This window comes from Gopherus evgoodei, chromosome 2 (genome assembly GCF_007399415.2).
Source record: "Gopherus evgoodei ecotype Sinaloan lineage chromosome 2, rGopEvg1_v1.p, whole genome shotgun sequence".
In the NCBI taxonomy this organism is placed as follows: Eukaryota; Metazoa; Chordata; order Testudines; family Testudinidae; genus Gopherus; species Gopherus evgoodei.
In genome coordinates this window covers 124,562,047-124,579,837 of record NC_044323.1, presented here as the reverse complement: position 1 = coordinate 124,579,837, position 17,791 = coordinate 124,562,047, and the positions used below count along the sequence as shown (strand labels likewise).

The 17,791-nt window shown below is 38.6% G+C and overlaps 1 protein-coding gene across 1 annotated transcript; it reads right to left on the bottom strand.

The window, feature by feature from the left end:
- Positions 1-880: 880 nt before the first annotated feature.
- On the bottom strand, positions 881-5,905 carry IRX4 (iroquois homeobox 4). Its single transcript, XM_030549370.1, has 5 exons — positions 5,846-5,905; positions 4,860-5,111; positions 3,697-3,803; positions 1,911-2,224; positions 881-1,623 (listed from the first exon to the last, which is right to left on the bottom strand). Exons 1-5 carry the CDS (start codon positions 5,888-5,890, stop codon positions 881-883), a joined length of 1,461 nt encoding a protein of 486 aa, XP_030405230.1. The 5' UTR covers positions 5,891-5,905.
- Positions 5,906-17,791: the final 11,886 nt, after the last annotated feature.

Sequence of the window (17,791 nt, the reverse complement as noted above, 5' to 3'; positions counted from 1 at the left end):
GTGTAACACATAGTATTCATTAACACGGCGTTCTATAACAGAGTACAACCTGGTAAATGTAGTGCTCTACTTGAAAACATAACAATAACTACCTGTTCAAAGGAGAAATCTTAGACCGTTATTTGCTCAAGGATCTCCGAGTTTAGAACATTCTGGATTCCTTTACACAGACAGAGAGAAAAAAATAAGGCCCAATGAAAAAGTATCAATCTTTCTGATTTAAATAAATTTGTTTGTAGTTATGCTAGTGATTTATTGACATTTCATTAACTTTTTCTAGTATTAATGCACTCATCTTGACATTTCTTTAAATTACTGGAACACCCATGAACACACATTCTAAAACTGGAACATATTTATTTTGTAACGCAAAACGCCACCACTAATTTTTACTTCTGAAACAGACAATTTATTGGAGTGAACATACTTTTTTAATATATTTGTCAAGGTAAATTTGTGCAATAGTGTAAACTTGGTATAAGTGCCGTTCGTGAATTATATGGTAACAATGAAATCAGAAGGAAAAAATCTGAGAAGTCTTTATAACTAATATTGGCATGCCTTAAATTAAATATCAGAATTTAAATTTCTCGTTTGTAAACTTTTGGATGTAAACTTTTAAGTACGCCTACACAATAGTACGTGCTTTTAGACATGGAGTTAAATTATTTTCACGACATTGATCCCTTAAAGTCGCAGCCAACAGAAATTCTTCAAAACAGCAATGAATAAAGTCTGCCTGTTTAACTAAGCAAACTGAACTTTAAATCCTTATCTTTGTCATTTTAAAAAAATTATATTTAAATTTAAATTCTTCCAAATCTCTTCAGTGTATCCCACTCTTCAGGTGTTGGAAAGTTCTTTGCCACTTGGGGTGTTGTTAAGAACAAAACATTTTGCTTCCTGATTTGGGAAATGGAAGAAATTCTTTATTTGAGTCCTGGTGGGACAAGTTTGACAGTTGGCCTTTTAGCACGTTAGCACTGTTCCCAATTGAGCGTCCTAAAGATCCCGTTTCCAGAATGGCCCCTTTGGTGGTAGCCCAGGAAACTGTTGTGTTGCTCAAAGCTTGGTTCAAAGTACTGTGTCTGAATATGGGGTCATGAAATACCCCATCCACCCAGTTCCTGAGATTGGTGACTGGGGAATCCTGATGTCTGTCAATGACACTAACAGGAGCGGAAACTGCAACGGAGGAGGAGACTCCTTGGCGTTTCAGCATGCAGGAAGGATACTCAGTTTGGTTTAGAGAAGTGGCAGTGTGAGCCAGGGACCAAATCCTGGGCTTTGTCTCCAATATTTGTTGCCCCTGCTGGAAACACATTTTGGACTCACAGCTTCTCTGCCTTACATTGATTAAGTCTTGCTCACATTCGTCCACCACATTCTTGAGACAGTTTTTAGCTCTCTCCAGGTCTTCTTCAATGGTGGCCACTGGGATGGGCGTCTTTAGAGAAGGCTCCTTGCAATGATCAGTAGCACATGTGTCGGCTGCCCTCATCTGGCTGCTCTCCAGGTGCTGGAAGGGCTGTTTCAATTCGCATTCTGAACTCTCCGACTCAATAGGGTCAAAGTCATCCAAATCACTCAGTTCCAGCTCTTTTTCTTCTTTGCTGGTGGCCTCTGCAGGAATGGGAAAACAGTAAAGCATACGGAATAAATAGCACCACGGTGCTTCTTTAACGTAATACCATCTCTAAAGATCCGGAGTACTATTTAAAAGGGCGTTTCTAATAAAGAATACAACTGCAATTCTGAATATATGTATCTAGGCTATGTGCAATTCATAAGTATCCTACCCACTCATGCAACAACACTCACAATAAAAACAGTCAAAAGGGAAACTGAAAACTGATCTGGCTACTCTAGAATTTTGCTGGTTAATTGTAAATGTATATTTAATAAAATACCATCGTTTTTCTCGTTCTTCATATTGTCTTCCTGTGACTCTTCCTCCTCTTCCTCTTCGTAGGATCTCTTCTCATCGGAACACTTGTTCCTTGGAGGCCAGGTCATCTTGTTCTCCTTCTTGAGCCTCCTCCGGGCATTGGCAAACCAGGTGGAGACCTGCGTGAGGGTCATCTTGGTGATGATGGCCAGCATGATCTTCTCGCCCTTGGTGGGGTAAGGGTTCTTCCTGTGCTCCTGCAGCCATGCCTTCAGTGTACTGGTGGTTTCACGAGTAGCATTTTTTCTTCGGGTGCCTCCGTCCATGGTGCCATATCTGTAGTTCACAAGACATATATGACATCATATGTAGATCATGTCAAAGATACAGCGAGGTGGTCTTTGAGAACCTGATCCAAAGCCCACTGAAACCAAAGGAAAGATACATGGAATTTGGACCAGGTCCTAGGAGAGAGCATTAGCTGTACCTTCTTCTAGCACTAATCACAGTCGGAGGAATACTGTATCAAAACCTGTGGGGTCGTAAAAAGCTTTTAGTAATGATTTACCCCAACAATTCAGTGGTAAGAAAGCAGCAATGATAACCTACCATTTTAAAATGAGAAATACTGGGCATAAGAAATGTTTTAATTCAATTGTACAATAACCTTTGAAGAATAAATATAAAAGAAAATGTCTATTTTTATTTAAGTAAATGGCAAAGTCCATTTTAACAACTTGTGTGACAGAAACATCTTAGAAACGCATAGACCCGCACACAAAAGTTCTGCTTTTCAGCTGTTTGATAAATCCTGCTCAGATAAAATACATTTAAGTGACCTCAGGGTGTAACTGTTAACAGAAATATATTTCCTTTTTATTCCTTTTATTAGTAATCTCTCCTACCCTTTTGTTCCTGAAATTGCAAAAACGTGACGCAGAAGACACTGGACTGCACCTGAATATTTAATGCACATCATCCAGGAAAGGTCATCGGCACCCAGTGGGCTTAAAAGGTTGAGATGGTTTAAGTGGTTTTGTGCTGTTTTAAAACTAATAAACATACCCAATATAAAAGAACTGTTCAATTTAACACAATATAGGAAAAGCTAATTAATACAAAATTGGCTAATGGAAAGTATAGTTCCTTGAAAAGTAAAGGACCACGTGCTGGGTTGAGAGAACAATTTGTTTAAACATAAACATATACTTAGAAAAAGTTTCTATAAAATATTACCAAAGAACCAAGATAAATTGGTATGATCTCTTCAAGTACTCAAGGTATTTAGGCCTCATTTGAGTTTTTCAAAGCTACTCCCATTTGTTAAAGCATTCAGTTTACTATAGTAGAATAATGAAATTAATTGAATTACATGACGAAAAGGGGGACGTAGGATATTTGATACATAGTTTGCTAAATTCAGGGGTCAGGCACAGGGTTACTGCTGTAGCCCCACAGCACTGCTCAGTGCTGACAAACACAAATTTGTGGATATTTAGCCTGTCCCCCTCTCCACCGCACTCCCCCCATGATTGATTTAGTGTTAACATTCAGAAGAAAGCTTTGGTTTTTACCACACTGCTTGAGCAGCCTGTCCAGTAGGTCCCTCTTCAGTCTCCAGGTAATATACAAATGTAAGGTTTGTCAAAGGAAAAATGTAGGCTTCCATTTTGTCTAATTATTTATTTGCCTGTCTTACCTTGATTAATAATTCATTGTTAAACGGACACAGTGTTTCACTGTTTAAAATGTCTCCTGCTTAGGAAAAATCACTCGTCGTTACGTCTGTTTAATTGTTTGTTTCTTACCTGTCATATTGATACTGACTGAGTGTGTGATCGTAGGGATAGTAGGCAGCCGCCTGGGTAATACCCGCATGCGCAGATCCACTCCCATCCTTCGCGTCGAAACTGTTCTGTAACACAAAATCGAGTCTGTCCTTTCACCAGTTCCCACCCCTAGTCCCGCCGCCCCGTTTCTCGCCTTAGAAGTGGTTAAGGGAAGTGAATTGGCTTGTTACATTTATGGTAAAATGTAAAACAAATGTTACAATGTTGCTATGGAATATATTGTTTTCCACAGCAGTGTTTGGTTCCAAAACAATTGCCTCGTATTTGATTACAATAATGAACCGGTGTCCCTTCTTATTAACAAGTATTCTCCTAACCGAAATAACTAGCGAAAGCTTAATTCACAGTTCCCTTCTCTACAGAACCGAGAGCACATTACATGTATTAATATCATAAAACAATGACATAGAAAGTGACAACAAGCGTTTAAACTTTTAATAACATCTTAGCTACTAACAACTATCTCCTTTAATTAATCAGAAATACAATGTGCAAAGGAAATGAAAGATGAATGGCAACTTTACTGCTGTGGTCTTACAGTAAGATATGTTTTGGCTGTAGCAAAGGTCTGGAATTTCAGCAGTCAGTGAAATCAATACACACATTAACCCATGCTATAATGATGCCAAAGAAAAAGCTCATTCCAAGGTATATCGATTGTTCTGCTCCTCTGTATATGCAACTTTGAACTACCAGTCTAGCTATATTGTTCATTCCAGTGTCGTTCATCAGTTTCACAGAACTGTCTTTTAACTGTAGTATCACGTAACTGCTGAGCATACTTATAATGAGAGAGACCGCTAAAAAGGCAGAGCTATGCGTCGATAGTCAGAAAATAGGCTTAAGTAAACAACTACATGTATTTAGGTATTTAGTAGAACTGCTTAAAGTGGTCTCTGTTCTGAAAACATGACTGACTTAATATAGCAATCTAAACATAACAGCATGTGAATTTTAGTCTTAGTGAACGGTTCCAATTCAGAAGCGAGGGGAGAACACAGATTTCCTCTAGGGAGGACTCTAACACGCAAGCCAAGAAGCGAGAAGATATGTTTTCATTTATCTTTTGAGCTGGGATTTGTTTTACTAATGAGTGACAAGAAGATTCTAGGATTGCTTACCAAAGAATAGAAGGCAGAAGCTTCAGTACCATAGGTAACGTAGTTTCCATAGCCCTGGGTACTTGTGTAAGGATTTCCATAGACTCCTAAGGCAGCTGCAGAATTGAGCTCATGTCTGGCTGTGGCTAACAGCCTGCTTTCGTATACAGGACAATAGACTGGGGTCTGAGCCGAGGCTGCAGCGCCTGAATCTGCAAGAGTCCTGCCACTAGACTCACAGCAAGTTGTCAGGGAATTGGTGGTCATCAGGAACTAAGGGAAAGGAGGAAAACTTTTTAAAGCCTGCAGCTAAGTTTTGACATTTGTTTCCTTTAATGGCAGAGGAAATTAAGGTTTCGGGAAATGTACAGATTAGATATTTCATCAGTTAAAAAAGGAAGACAAAACTCTCAAGTGTTGATGAAAATCTCTACAAGGGGGCGGCTACGTCAGGTTTTCAGGCTCCTTATACTAAATGCTTTTAAAAGTAACTTTTTATAACGGGTTGTACAAAGTGTTGACATCATTTGTCTTCACTTGCAGCACAATGCTCCCCATCTGCGTTTTTAAACCTTTTTTTTCTAAATCACTCATGCATATTTATTTTGACTGCAGATTTGTAACAGCCCTACATACATATATTATTAAACTGCGGGTTTCAAATATCCCATTATGTTTCTACAACAGATATTTCAGTAACTTCCCTTTTCAGTGTGTAAATAGTAAACCTAGTCCGGAAGATAAAATATTATTCTTGGAGGGTTTCCATCCCCCATCTCCCTTCGTCTCGCATCCCCCGCCCCCCCAGAACACCCTAAATACTGTATGCTCCTTTCGTTTTACAAATATGCACACAAACTTAAATGTCTTATAAACAGACTGAGTGGGTAATCAATTTCACGCTTTCACGTACTATAAAGGAACACTGCAGCTTTTAGCACTGAACGGTAGAAATCAATAATGACTGAAATTCAATCAATTAACGTTTGCAGACAATCGAGTCTTACCTGGGGTGCAGAAGAGTAAGGGTATCCAAACTGAGGATATGACATGGTACAGAGGCTCCCAGTTATCTAGAAACAAGGAGAGACGTCTGATCTGCACGCTATTGCAGCCTTGCTCTGCACTGTTGTACCAATTGATTGGTAACCACAGGTTCCTAGATGCTTATAGGACGAAGCAGAATACCATATTTAATTTACCTACATGAATCTTAAACTTTTTTAACTGAAAAGATGTATAATCAATGTAGCATTTTTTCTACAGCTACAAACTAGAAGTAATTTCTACATGTGGACTCAGAGATTGACAAACGTGGCGACAGAAATAAATGTTTTGCACACACGAAAAAAAGAACATAAAAGAAAAGTAGTTCAAACAGTTCAACTCAGATACACATTTTATAAACAGCAGAGACTCTGACGTTACATTAAGCCTACTCAATTTGACCCGTTTGCAAGTTTAACATTCATTTGGGTAGGTTTGAGTTTGTGTTAAGAATATACAAAGCAAAGTTTGGAGAGCACCCAAACATCAGATATTTGAGTTTATAGTATTTTAATATGGTTTTGTAGGACGACTGTGAATGGTTTTGATCTCAAGAATCAATATTACACCAACTAAGATTTTCCCCCTTAGTCACTGAAGGATGGCAAACCCTTTTAATTAGAAATTAATTAATGAGCAGCTGCTTCTTCCCACCCCACCACAATAATTAGTCTCAATTACAAATGAGACATATGAAGAGACACACGAGTGAGTCTTCATTTAAGATTTAATCGACAGTTAAAATTAGCAGTAACACTGACAATAAACCACATGGGATCAGTTTTGGGTTGTTGTTTTTTCATTCTTTAGTCCAGATGCGCGATTAAATTTAAAAACACTATAAATATACGTTCCAGGCAATGACTAAAGACATGGGTGTTCACACTGAAAATAATTTGATCACGGTATCAATATTTGTAATTGTGTTAGAAAAGTCAACTTTTACCTTATTTAGGGTCCGATCCTGCTTTGCTCATGCATTGAAGTGAATGGGACAGTAAGGTGCTGCGAGAATGCAGGATCGGAATGGGACAATGATACTTTATGTGGTTGGATGGCGAATTTATCAAAGAACCGTTTGTCTTTATGGGTTACAAAATATTTAAAATGTATAGTTAGCAGCTTTTTACCCGATCTTCTGGGAAAACTCACACTCATAGCACTCTTGATATCACCTCAACTCTGCCTTTTGAGATTAGTTATTAAAATAGCTTTCTTCGGTGTTTTAGACTCTGTTTGAAGCCTAGCATTCCCCCTTCAGAGGCGGATGATCTAGATGATATAATTTAAACATTATTGTTTGTGTGAGCATGGCAGGTCAAATAATTTTACAAATCAAGGGCCTAATCCTATCCCCACTGAAGCCAATGGTAAAACTCCCATTGATTTCAATGGTATCAGGATCGGTCCCTTCATTGTTCTCAAGCGCTTTTAGACTGTATTTCGTTAATCTCAATAGCCCTTCCACTATGGATCTGGAGCAGAAAGAGTCCGTTTATACATGAGAAGTGTTTTAAATCGCTCTGTGGAGCCAAATCCCGCGGTTTCACTCCTGAGATTATACTCTCATTTGATTTAGTTGCCATGTTGCTTGAGTGGGGATGAAAGGCCCAATTCCACTTGCAGCTGACCATCCCCAACTCCCGCGGATTTTGGTAGGGACTAGGGGACCTTTAGCACCTGGCTCCGGGTACCGGGACTGCAGGAGCTGGTCTGAACCGAAAGGCAAAAGGCAGAACCATTTTATCCGCTCTGTGCAGCGCTGCAGTTTCTGACACTGCCCTACAGTTCTAATAATCCTGTTTGTGAAACTTTGTTGTTGAAAGCCCATTGCAGAAGAGATTTGTTTACTTTTGACATACTCCTGTCATGGTAAATAAACAGGGGGAAGTAATCTCCTTTCAGAATACCGAATTCCCATGATCTGTACAAACTCCTCTATTTACCCAGGCTACCAGTTCCGTACTTTCTGTGGGGTATAACGGCACCGCAAAGCAGCTAATGTGGCATTGGGAGTCACCATAGGCTTTCTTCTCTAGGGAAGTGACCTCTGCTGTGGCGGCAGTAATTGTTAATAATGTATAGGGAGCAAACTGCTAAAACTAAGGCTCCAAAGAACAACAAACTGCCAGAGTAATGTGGCAGCAAGTTAGCCAGGCATCCGTGAGCCTTTTGGAGGAACTAGAGAACAGCTCGTTGCGTTTGAGCCGTGGCTGATGGAGCAGTGGCGTGCTGCTCCATGGTGTGCAGACTTGCTCGGAGAGATTCCTGGGTTCAGACATGTGAATAGCCCCAGGGTCACACTCTAATTAATGATGATGTTCTCTTCTTCTCCCCAGCTGGAAGACTGCCTCCCAGAAACGAATCTGCCCACTCTGACAGCTCGATTGAGGGTGATTGATGACTATCTGGAGACCACAGTACACATAATACAATATCTGCTGCGTAATTGCTTTAATTTACAGATGAAAATACTAGTTCTAGGATTGGGTTAGACTATAACAAGCGGTGTCCTACGGCATCTTAAATAGTTCCCAGATAACAACTAGATACAGTACATGCAAATTATTCAGACAGTTTAGTGTCTGTAGCCGGGATAAATGCATAAAGAACAGGAGTCAAATGACATTAATAATTGTTTTTGAATTCCGCATTGATTTCTTGGGAGAGTGTGTTTATTCCTTTCTCACCTGCAATGCTAATATCACCTTTCTGTGAATAATAATGAACTAGCCATTGGGGCTTATGCTACAATGAAACTCTTACTTATTCTTTCTAGTTATTCAGCGTTTCCAGAACACAATGCTACTTTTAGTTATTTATTATTACAGATAATATAATGTATAACCTTCTGGAGGATTTTGTGAAAAAAATAATTGAGAAAATCCACGAATGTATAAACATGGTCTTCCTTAAGAGATTTGCACTGGCTTTTGCTTACATAAACACTGGAACATTATGCACTGGTGCTGGGGAGGAAAACAGCTGCACTTATCTCAAGAGTGGCTCAGTGCAAAGCACTGTAATTAGCTGATAAAGCTGGAGAACTGTTTGGAGAAGCTGTAGAACAATCATGCAGTTTGAAAAACTGTAAATCTTGTCTTTTTCTTTTGATGCTACTGCAGACGTCAACCCAGCAGTGACACCCATAACACAGCAGGATTGATATTTAGATGAGTCTATTAATCTTTACAATACAAGACCAGATTCAATATTTATATTCCTTGTCTATTTATACGTCTACAATGTCTTTCACTACCCTGTATCAGGCAAATCCACTGATATTCGGTTTTCTGCACCGAAGGTTCCCTTATTAATCACTACAATAATTTGTCATTTTTTCCAGTCTGCCTGTTATATTACTTTCCCCTAACTCCGCATTATACCAGTACCAATTGGTACTCCCAAAACTGTCTTTACATTTTTTAAATAATTTACATCATAAAACGGGCGTTACCTTGACACAAAGTGTTGCTCTTTTGTCACTTACAGTATACAAATAATGGTTCTTTGTTGATGAGAAACTCAACGAAGTTATATTTCATCATGAATTTCTAGTGCCAGAGCACAACATGCAATGATTTAAAATCTTTGTGGCTCTTGCACATGAACAACATAACATTGTTCAAATCCAAGTAAAGACGATTAATGCTGCGGGCTATATCCTCAAGCATTTGGAAAATGCAAGCATTTGGTACGTAATAAAAAAAAATATTCTTGCCAAGCCCTTTTCTTGTACAAAAGAGTGAATAGCACTGGAGCAAAATAACCAACCGGAGCTATTTGCTAAGTTAAAGAAAGTAAAACCGTCTAAATCAACATGAAGTGCTGCAGAGTTTCCCAATGTAAGAAGTGCAAAAACACAAACATATCTTTGAGAGCCAAAGCGTAACGAAGTATGTCTGAAAGGGTTACTACAAACTAGTTGATTTTTCTTCTTCTCAAAGAAACTGGAGCCAATGTTCAGACAAGTTTTATTATGAAAACATGAAACAAGAAGGAAACATCGTGATACTTGAACAGGCCACAGCAGGTAAAACACGGAAGCTCTTCTAAGGCTAAGGCTTTGATGGACGTCTTCAGGGACGCGATCTAGCTGCAGTTATACAGCTACAGCTTCACTGAATATATGCCCAGTTCCTTCGGCTTTGGAGGTGTCGTTGCCTCGCTATGAAATATTTCTGGGCGACGGTATATACTTATGGGTTAAATAGATGTTAGTAAGATCTTTCGGTCGCCTTTGCTTTGTTTTCAGGTTAATGATTTAAACAGCCTGGACTCACTGTCTGACAAAGGTTGTGAAGCTCTACGTGTTGCCCATTTGGGATCTGACATGGAACTGAGGGCAGCCTGTAACATTTCCAAGTGAATTAGCTCCTATCAAGTCAGTATTGACATTAAATACATAGATGTTGGAAAAAGTGTATGTGAAGTGTAATTACATACACTGCAATCTACATCAAGGGACAGTGAGTTTTTCATATCTCTTGTACACACATATCTATATGCCCTCACTATGATCTGTGATTTCTAGAGTTATGATGATGACATACACAATGATTGCCTAAAAGGGCATCTCTGATATTAATTTACCTAGGTTACAACTACATGTAAAATCAGTTGCTTAAACGTATTCACTTGGAACAGTTTTATTTATAGTTTTTACTTAAATCCTCTTGACAATCTAGATTAATGCAAGAAGGATCACATTCTCACACTAGTCTTTATATTTATTAACTTTTAACACTTAAGAACTTGAGCAAAGATACACACACGCACGTTTTCAGCATCCAGGAGCAGCTGAAACAGAACATAGGCACTTGCTGAATGGTTAGGTGGACCCTATTGTGCAATAACATTTCTATGCTCTGTAGATTGCGCAGACTACAGTCACTATTTCAATAGCAAAGCGAAGATCACACAAGATTTTTCTTTTCAATTTCCAAAGTGCCGCAGGTTCCTAAGCATTCAAACGCTCCCTCCTTTCCCTCTTCGAGCTGTTGGCAATGAACAGCTTTACAATACTTCAATGTGCAGATAAAACTTTCTTACTGCAAGATCAACTTCAGCTCCTTTCAAAGTTTGACATATAATCCAGTACCCTACCTTAACATACGCTAATATCCACATCCCTTACCAAGAAATAACATGCATGCTAGATTATATTTGTACTCTGTCCTAGGTAAAGCTGCACAAAGCCAAATGATTTATCACAGGTAGTTTCTCTTCTCCCTAGCAGTTAGTTTTCAGCTGGCTTGCTGGTGAAGCAGACTCTGAGGGAAAAAAGAAGAAGAAAAAGCCCTATCATCAAAACAAGCAGGTTTCTTTACCTGAGATCACGCCAGGTTTCGACTAAAATCTTCTAGCGAGAGCTTTTCCATGGCAGGAGATCTCGTCTCTTGTCTGCAGTGACTCCCTTTGCAGAGAGCCATAGAGAACTAATGTAGACATTTCTCAGTGTATAATACCTGACTGGAGTGGAATAGTGCTTTCAGTCCCTAGGCGCCACAATCACTTCACTAACCCTCTGTACTAGAGTGACGTTCAAGTGAATAGCTTCACTGATCACACTCTTTCCTACTGATTAACACTTTCCAACACGACCAGACAGACACTCAAGTTTCAGCATTTCCTTTGAAAAAGGATGCAAGCATTCCTTGATTCCTCGGGTTATAAAAGCTGTTTATGGCGAGGGGGACACCATAATTAACAGCAGGTTAGTAAAATTAGTGCTGCCGCGCCAAATATTGTCCTTGATTGAAACAATAATTGCATTGATTCTGAAAGGACACGAATGTCCTCCTTTTAACCTAATGATCTGCAGGTTGTACACGCTGTAAGGCGACCATCTACCAGAGATTTGATTAACTGCGCACACATCCAAACTATAGTTTATCTGTATAAGTAAAGATTGCAAGACGCTAAACTTACAGACATCTCTCTTTTTTGTCTTCCTCTCTTTTGATGAGAGGTCTTAAAGGCAATCGTTACCTGTGCAAGTAGGGAATGTGTGCCTGGATCGCTTCAGCTACTGGCCTTAATTTTTTCCATAACTGATTAGTCAGTATTGTGGATCTCAGGTACTATGAACTGCAGCAGCAATTCCCCAGCTATACATGGACGGTGAAAACCACGTTCCTTCACCTCCTCTGTCCAGTTTGGATCCATACAAGAAAGACAATGGTCACATTCAGAACGTTTCAGTTCAGTAGTATCCTGCAATGCCTTTCATCAGTTGAAGATCCTTGGCAGTCTTTTATTAGGAGCCCGATCCTGTCCTCTTTGAAACCAATGGCAAAACTCCCATTGATTTCAAGGGGAGCAGAATCGTAGCAGCGGGACCAAAGCTACGGAAGTTCCAGCACCAGCCGATTTAGAAGGGAATGTTATGTGCTTATCTAGTGGTTTCCTATTCTTGTTTGTCCTAAAGTCTCCAGCGATGGGCAACAGCAGACTGGGATTCTAAGGAGAAATCCATTGGGGTGACCCAGTAAAGTCGAAGTTTCTCGACTGTGAACTTGCTACACACAAACAGGGCCGGGGCACTGCCCGTGGTCAGCCGTTATCATGATGTTAAAGTAACTTGCAGGCTAATGACTTTTTACCGCAGGCTCGGGTGATCAGCTATGCCGCACCAGAAATCTTTCAGGTTCCTGTCTATTGCTGCAGGGCAATCCCAAGGAAGCTTAGCTGATATATATTGCAACTCTGCTGTGGCGTACTGTATCTAAAGTTTTGCCTTAGATCCGCACTTTCTTTCCTGGTTGTTCAACAGTGTAAGAACTCAAGACTCTCAGAAAGGTGTTTGTCTGGGGGGATCAATATAATTTGTGTTTAAATGTATAAGCTATAGCAGATGTCTCAACAGGACAGAAGAGAAAAGGGCTTTAGCCTTAAGAAATAATACCCGCGTGTATCATACCAAATTATCTGAGAATGGGAGGGGGTGGGGATGAGAGTCTGAGAAAGGAGAGGGAAAGCCCAGTTTAATCTAATATCTTCATATAAGTAATTACAAAATGTGAACACTAACGTTAATATGCAACTCTGCATATCAACTTGTTTTTGCCCGAACTGTTTCATGACAGCGTCATTTACGTGTACCTATACTTACAAAGTTCAACACATATAGCACATTGTAGTGAAGTGGCATTTTAAGTTTGATGAAAATTATAATAGAAAGGCTCTTTTCGGATTATCTTTGGGAAAGCAGCTTCAAAGGCAAATAAAACACCAAAATAAAGGAAATAAAGAAAAAAACACATTTTCCTTATCTGCACATAATGGACAGCTGTAAACACTGCCAATCACGTAGTGATCTTTTGCATTTTAAAACAAAGTAACAAAAGCACAGCAACGTAGCTCCTGATTTGCCCTCCCACTGTTAGCTTAATTTCAGAGAACATAATGTAAATATCTGATTTCAGAAAACATTACAACATTACCAAGGGTATTGCTAGCATTCCTACCATTACCTTGAAGAATTTTAGCCAAGTCCTTGTGTTTTAATTTAACACATAAAACACCTAAATCCAAAGGTGGGAGGCACTTTCCCATTCACGTGCCGATTGAGTGGAACATGAGCAATACTTTCTCATGTTCAAATGAATTGTTTGGCTCCGTTCTAGTTCCATGAGATGACATATCTACTTATGCTAGTGGAGTGGAGCACAAACCCTTCCTTTGGCTGCAGCCTTTGATAACTTCCCTGTAGTAGGAGGAGTGCCTCCTTTTAATTTGACAATGTAGGAGAGGTGGATGTGCGGAATGGAGGTTTTATTCTGTTTGATAAAGCCATTGCCCGGAACCTATATTTGTGCTGAGGAGCCTCTCCATTTCATTCTTTACTTTCCCATTTCACTCTTCTGCCTTGTAAAAGTTTATCTTTTAATCTGTAGAGGCTACCTCTCCAAATAGCTCTCAAAGAAAAGCAATCTGTTTCAATATTTTATGAAGATGATTTGGTGGAATATTCACTTATGTAATCCCTAAGTGAGAAAATGTTCTTCAAAATAATATGGCTCTCCCCCACCCTCCCCTATGTCCAGGCAGATCCTCATCCTTTTCGACTGGACTGAGATGGACTTCATATTGTTGTCTGGATTCATACACATAAAAGACAAGAGGGGAAAGACTATTTTCCATTTGCACCAATATGCAGATGATTTTGTGGGATACGACCCTTTGACCATAAAAGATTATCCAGGCTCAATGCTCTGGAGAAAGGTAAAACCCCATCAAGATTACTACTAACATGAGGTAGCTGAAAATTCCTTCCCAATTCTAAATGTGATTATTTGTAGCTGAATCTTGAATAGCAAAAGTCACTTTGGCTTGAGTGGGAGTTTTGCTTCCACAAAGACTGCAGGACTGGGTCCTTCTGTAGTTCCCTACATGCCTACAAGGATTGTACCTGTCAGGATCAACCAAGAAGGAGAGATATTGTCCCCTTTCAGCACCCACATCCCATTACTTATTTCCCAAACTATCATTCTCCAAATATTATTTCATTTTTGTGCTGGCAAATCACCTGGAATAGTATTTGACAAAATACTTCAGTTCCTTTAGAGCTGGGGTATCTGCTGCTTTGTCTTCCTCTTTGCTTGACAGTTGCTACAACAACCAGGTGCAGCTGGTAATTTCCAAAAGGGATAATTTAAATTTATTAATGTTTATTAACAATATCTTAGATTAGTATAGCAACTTTACTTCAGTGTATCTACAAATGTAGTTGCACCAGTGCAAACCTCTAGCATAGATGTGATGCACAGGAGTATTTTGTGACTTTTTTACCTTCCTTCCAAACTGGGGTTGCCACCTTGCTGCACAGGTGCAAAATAGTTTATACTGGTACAAGGAATTAATTCCAGTGGCTTGTACTGGAGCAGCTGCATTGGTAAAGCTCCATCAATGGCTACAATCCCAGGATAGACACGACCTGATGTTAATAGTCCTCTTTTGTGAAAAAGGGTTATTTAATTATTAAAAATTGTGGTTAGAACTTTAGTTTTACGTGTCATTAGAAAATCAGCATCTCCAACAGCACCAGATACAGAGACAGGGACACCTACTGACTTGCCAAAGCCTGTTCTAGAAGCAGCATCCTGCATGTTTCCTTAAGGCATTCCTCTTGTGAGAGCTGATAAGATAAAGATTAGTCTTTTATATTTTTCTGCCTTTGCTTTACAGAATATTGAATCATATATAGACAAGGGCTAAAAACATACATCAGGCTCATAACTCATGCACAATACGAGGAATCCCCCAGAAACACTGAGTTTAACCTTTACCTAATCAGGACACAAATGAAATTGTTTAAATAGCTGGGATATTTACACAGTAAGACCAGATCATGTGGGATATATTAAGATGGTGAAATAAGCAATCAGATTTTCACTATAGCTGTTTTTCATTCCCCTGTGGTTTTGAAACACAGTTTTGCGCTCATCTCAAAATACAAAGTTGATCTTAATGTGCAAAAGGGACATTTCTTTTTCTTTCCTCACAGGAAGCTCATAATGTGATGTTCAAAAGACTGAAATACATTAGAAAACCTTTAGGGGTTTCTGTGAAAAAAGGAAAGGCTATTAATTTGAACAATGACTCCAATGTGTGTATTTAAATATGCAATATTTATCTAGCACTGACCTGCATTAGTCAAAATCCATAAAAGCGCGCTTGTGTACAGAATTATATAGTTAAAATGTAGAACAAGGATTTTTAATTACTGGCAGGTCATTTTGAAGCTTTTATATTTCACAAAGATATATGTTTAAAAATAATTTGTTTCATGCAGGCAATAGTTCTTTCTAAAGTCTATGTTAGACTGCTTTATTTGTATATCCACTGTGTTTAGAAGATCTTTATATCTCAGTGTAGATAATATTTATTGGAATTAGACAGTTCAAAGGCTTTCATACTAAATTTCATGTATGAGTGGGTGGAGGGAATTATTATCAGATAGGGAAATAATATAATTCTATATGTTTTAAAAACCTAATCATCTTAACACTCACTGACGTAACTGGGCAGTGAGAGTGCTCAGCCTCATGCCCAGGATACTTAGAGCTTCACAGAACCAGGATCATTGACTGTGATGAGAGTTTTGCCTCAATAAGGAGTGACAGCCATGTCCTACAAACCTTACTCATGTGAGTAGTCCTAGTGAAGTGGAGCCCTAAGTAAGGAGTACAGGAATAATGTCCTTGATCCATGGGAAGATGCAATAAAACTAGAAGAAAAGAGGACGAGAAGCCCAATCCTACACATCCTTTCTTGTGGGAGTAGTGCCATTGACTATGGTGCTACTCACATGAGTAAAGACTTTTCACATGAAGGTTTTCAGGACAGAATCAATTGCCTTGTAAAACAGTGATACAATTAAAGCAAGATTTATATATTTCAGTTAGACTAGCTTTTAATAGGATAAACAATTTCTGCTAAATTATTCTAATTAGCTATTTTAATTCTTCCTGAAAGCTCTCAATCATTGCTTCAGAGGAATAATATGTAAAACTGAAAATTATTTTATGACACTGATTATAACTACAGAAAAATAATCTGGGAAGTTAGGAATAATTTACCATAACAGGAAATTCATTATTGAATTGTTTAACGTAGAAGTTTAATTATGATTGCATATAATTATCATCTAAATATCATTGTGATCACTTGAAGAGGTTATTTATAAAAGTGTACCAAAACTCGGAAGCAGTCTGAAAAGATTTTTTTTTTTGCTTTACTTCCCAAGTCTCTCAAGTACACTATATGTTTTAACTTAAACCAAAGTATAGCCAAGGGCAGACAGGAGTTCCAACAGTGACCAGTATAATACTCAGTGCTTTTAATTACTGTAGCAATAAATCACACAGGAATGTCCTCCAGGAACTATATGATTTTATAAAAACATTTGAGAATATTTTTGAAATTCAATTAATTGAAGGCACCAGATAAAAGGTACATATTCTTAATGGCTATAAAGTCACCCTAAGGGATGTAACTGAGCTCCAAGCTTAACTTCAAAGTGTGACCGAAATACTTACTGTATTAGTTTAAAAGTATTCAGATCAATGAATCAGTTAAGATTACTTATACATTTACCAACCTTTTCATTTTCTTTTTGAATATGATAGAAAGAATTGCTCTGGTTTCCCAGGATACAAAAAAAGCTGTTGAGACCTGTAAAAGAAATTGTAATTAAAGCCAGCCTTCAGTCAAAACTGGTATTATGAATTTTTAGTTGACACAAGATAAAGGCCAGCAAAACATAAAAGTGGTTTGATGAAACATACATTTACATGTCTGATATAAAAACTTAACAGGTTTGTATTTCAGGCTTTGGGGTGAAATCCTGGCCTTGCTGAGGACAATGGGAGTTTTGCCATTAACTTCAATAGAGTCAGGATTTTACCGTGGTATTTTGCTTCTGTTTGAGCATCAAACTTATCAAGGAAAATATTTGATTTGGGGCCAAATTCTGTTTTGTTTACTCATGGGAGTAGTCATGCTGATTTCAATATGGACTTGATCATGGTAGGTGCTGAACCGCTCCTGAAAGGCAATGGAAACTATCAGCTCCCATGGTAATGGTTTGGTATGCATGGTAATGCTCATCACCTTGCAGAATTTGGCCATAAGTGAATAAGGCATGCAGGATTGGGCCCATTGTTAATAAATGATAAGGTATCATGGAAAGAAAGAATTGAAAACAGAAATTACCTGAATTGAGAGTGGTGCACATGTAGTACGCTTAGTGAAAAGTATTAACAAATGTGTAGTTGCTGATGTGATAAACCCAGCCAGTTTTTTAATAGATTAATCTATTCTGATCAGTTCTTCTTTCCCCTCTGTATTCTCCTACCTTTATTCCTACTTACACAAATATTTACATTATATGAAATTGAGTG

What these genes read in the sequence shown, in the direction of transcription:
- IRX4 (XM_030549370.1), bottom strand. Translation starts at nt 5,890, where the DNA reads ATGTCATATCCTCAGTTTGGATACCCTTACTCTTCTGCACCCCAG. An exon ending in CTTCTGCCTTCTATTCTTTG is followed by an intron (nt 3,804 to 4,859) that starts GTAAGCAATCCT and finishes TTTGTGTTACAG; the next exon opens with AACAGTTTCGACGCGAAGGA. An exon ending in AGTCAGTATCAATATGACAG is followed by an intron (nt 2,225 to 3,696) that starts GTAAGAAACAAA and finishes TGTGAACTACAG; the next exon opens with ATATGGCACCATGGACGGAG.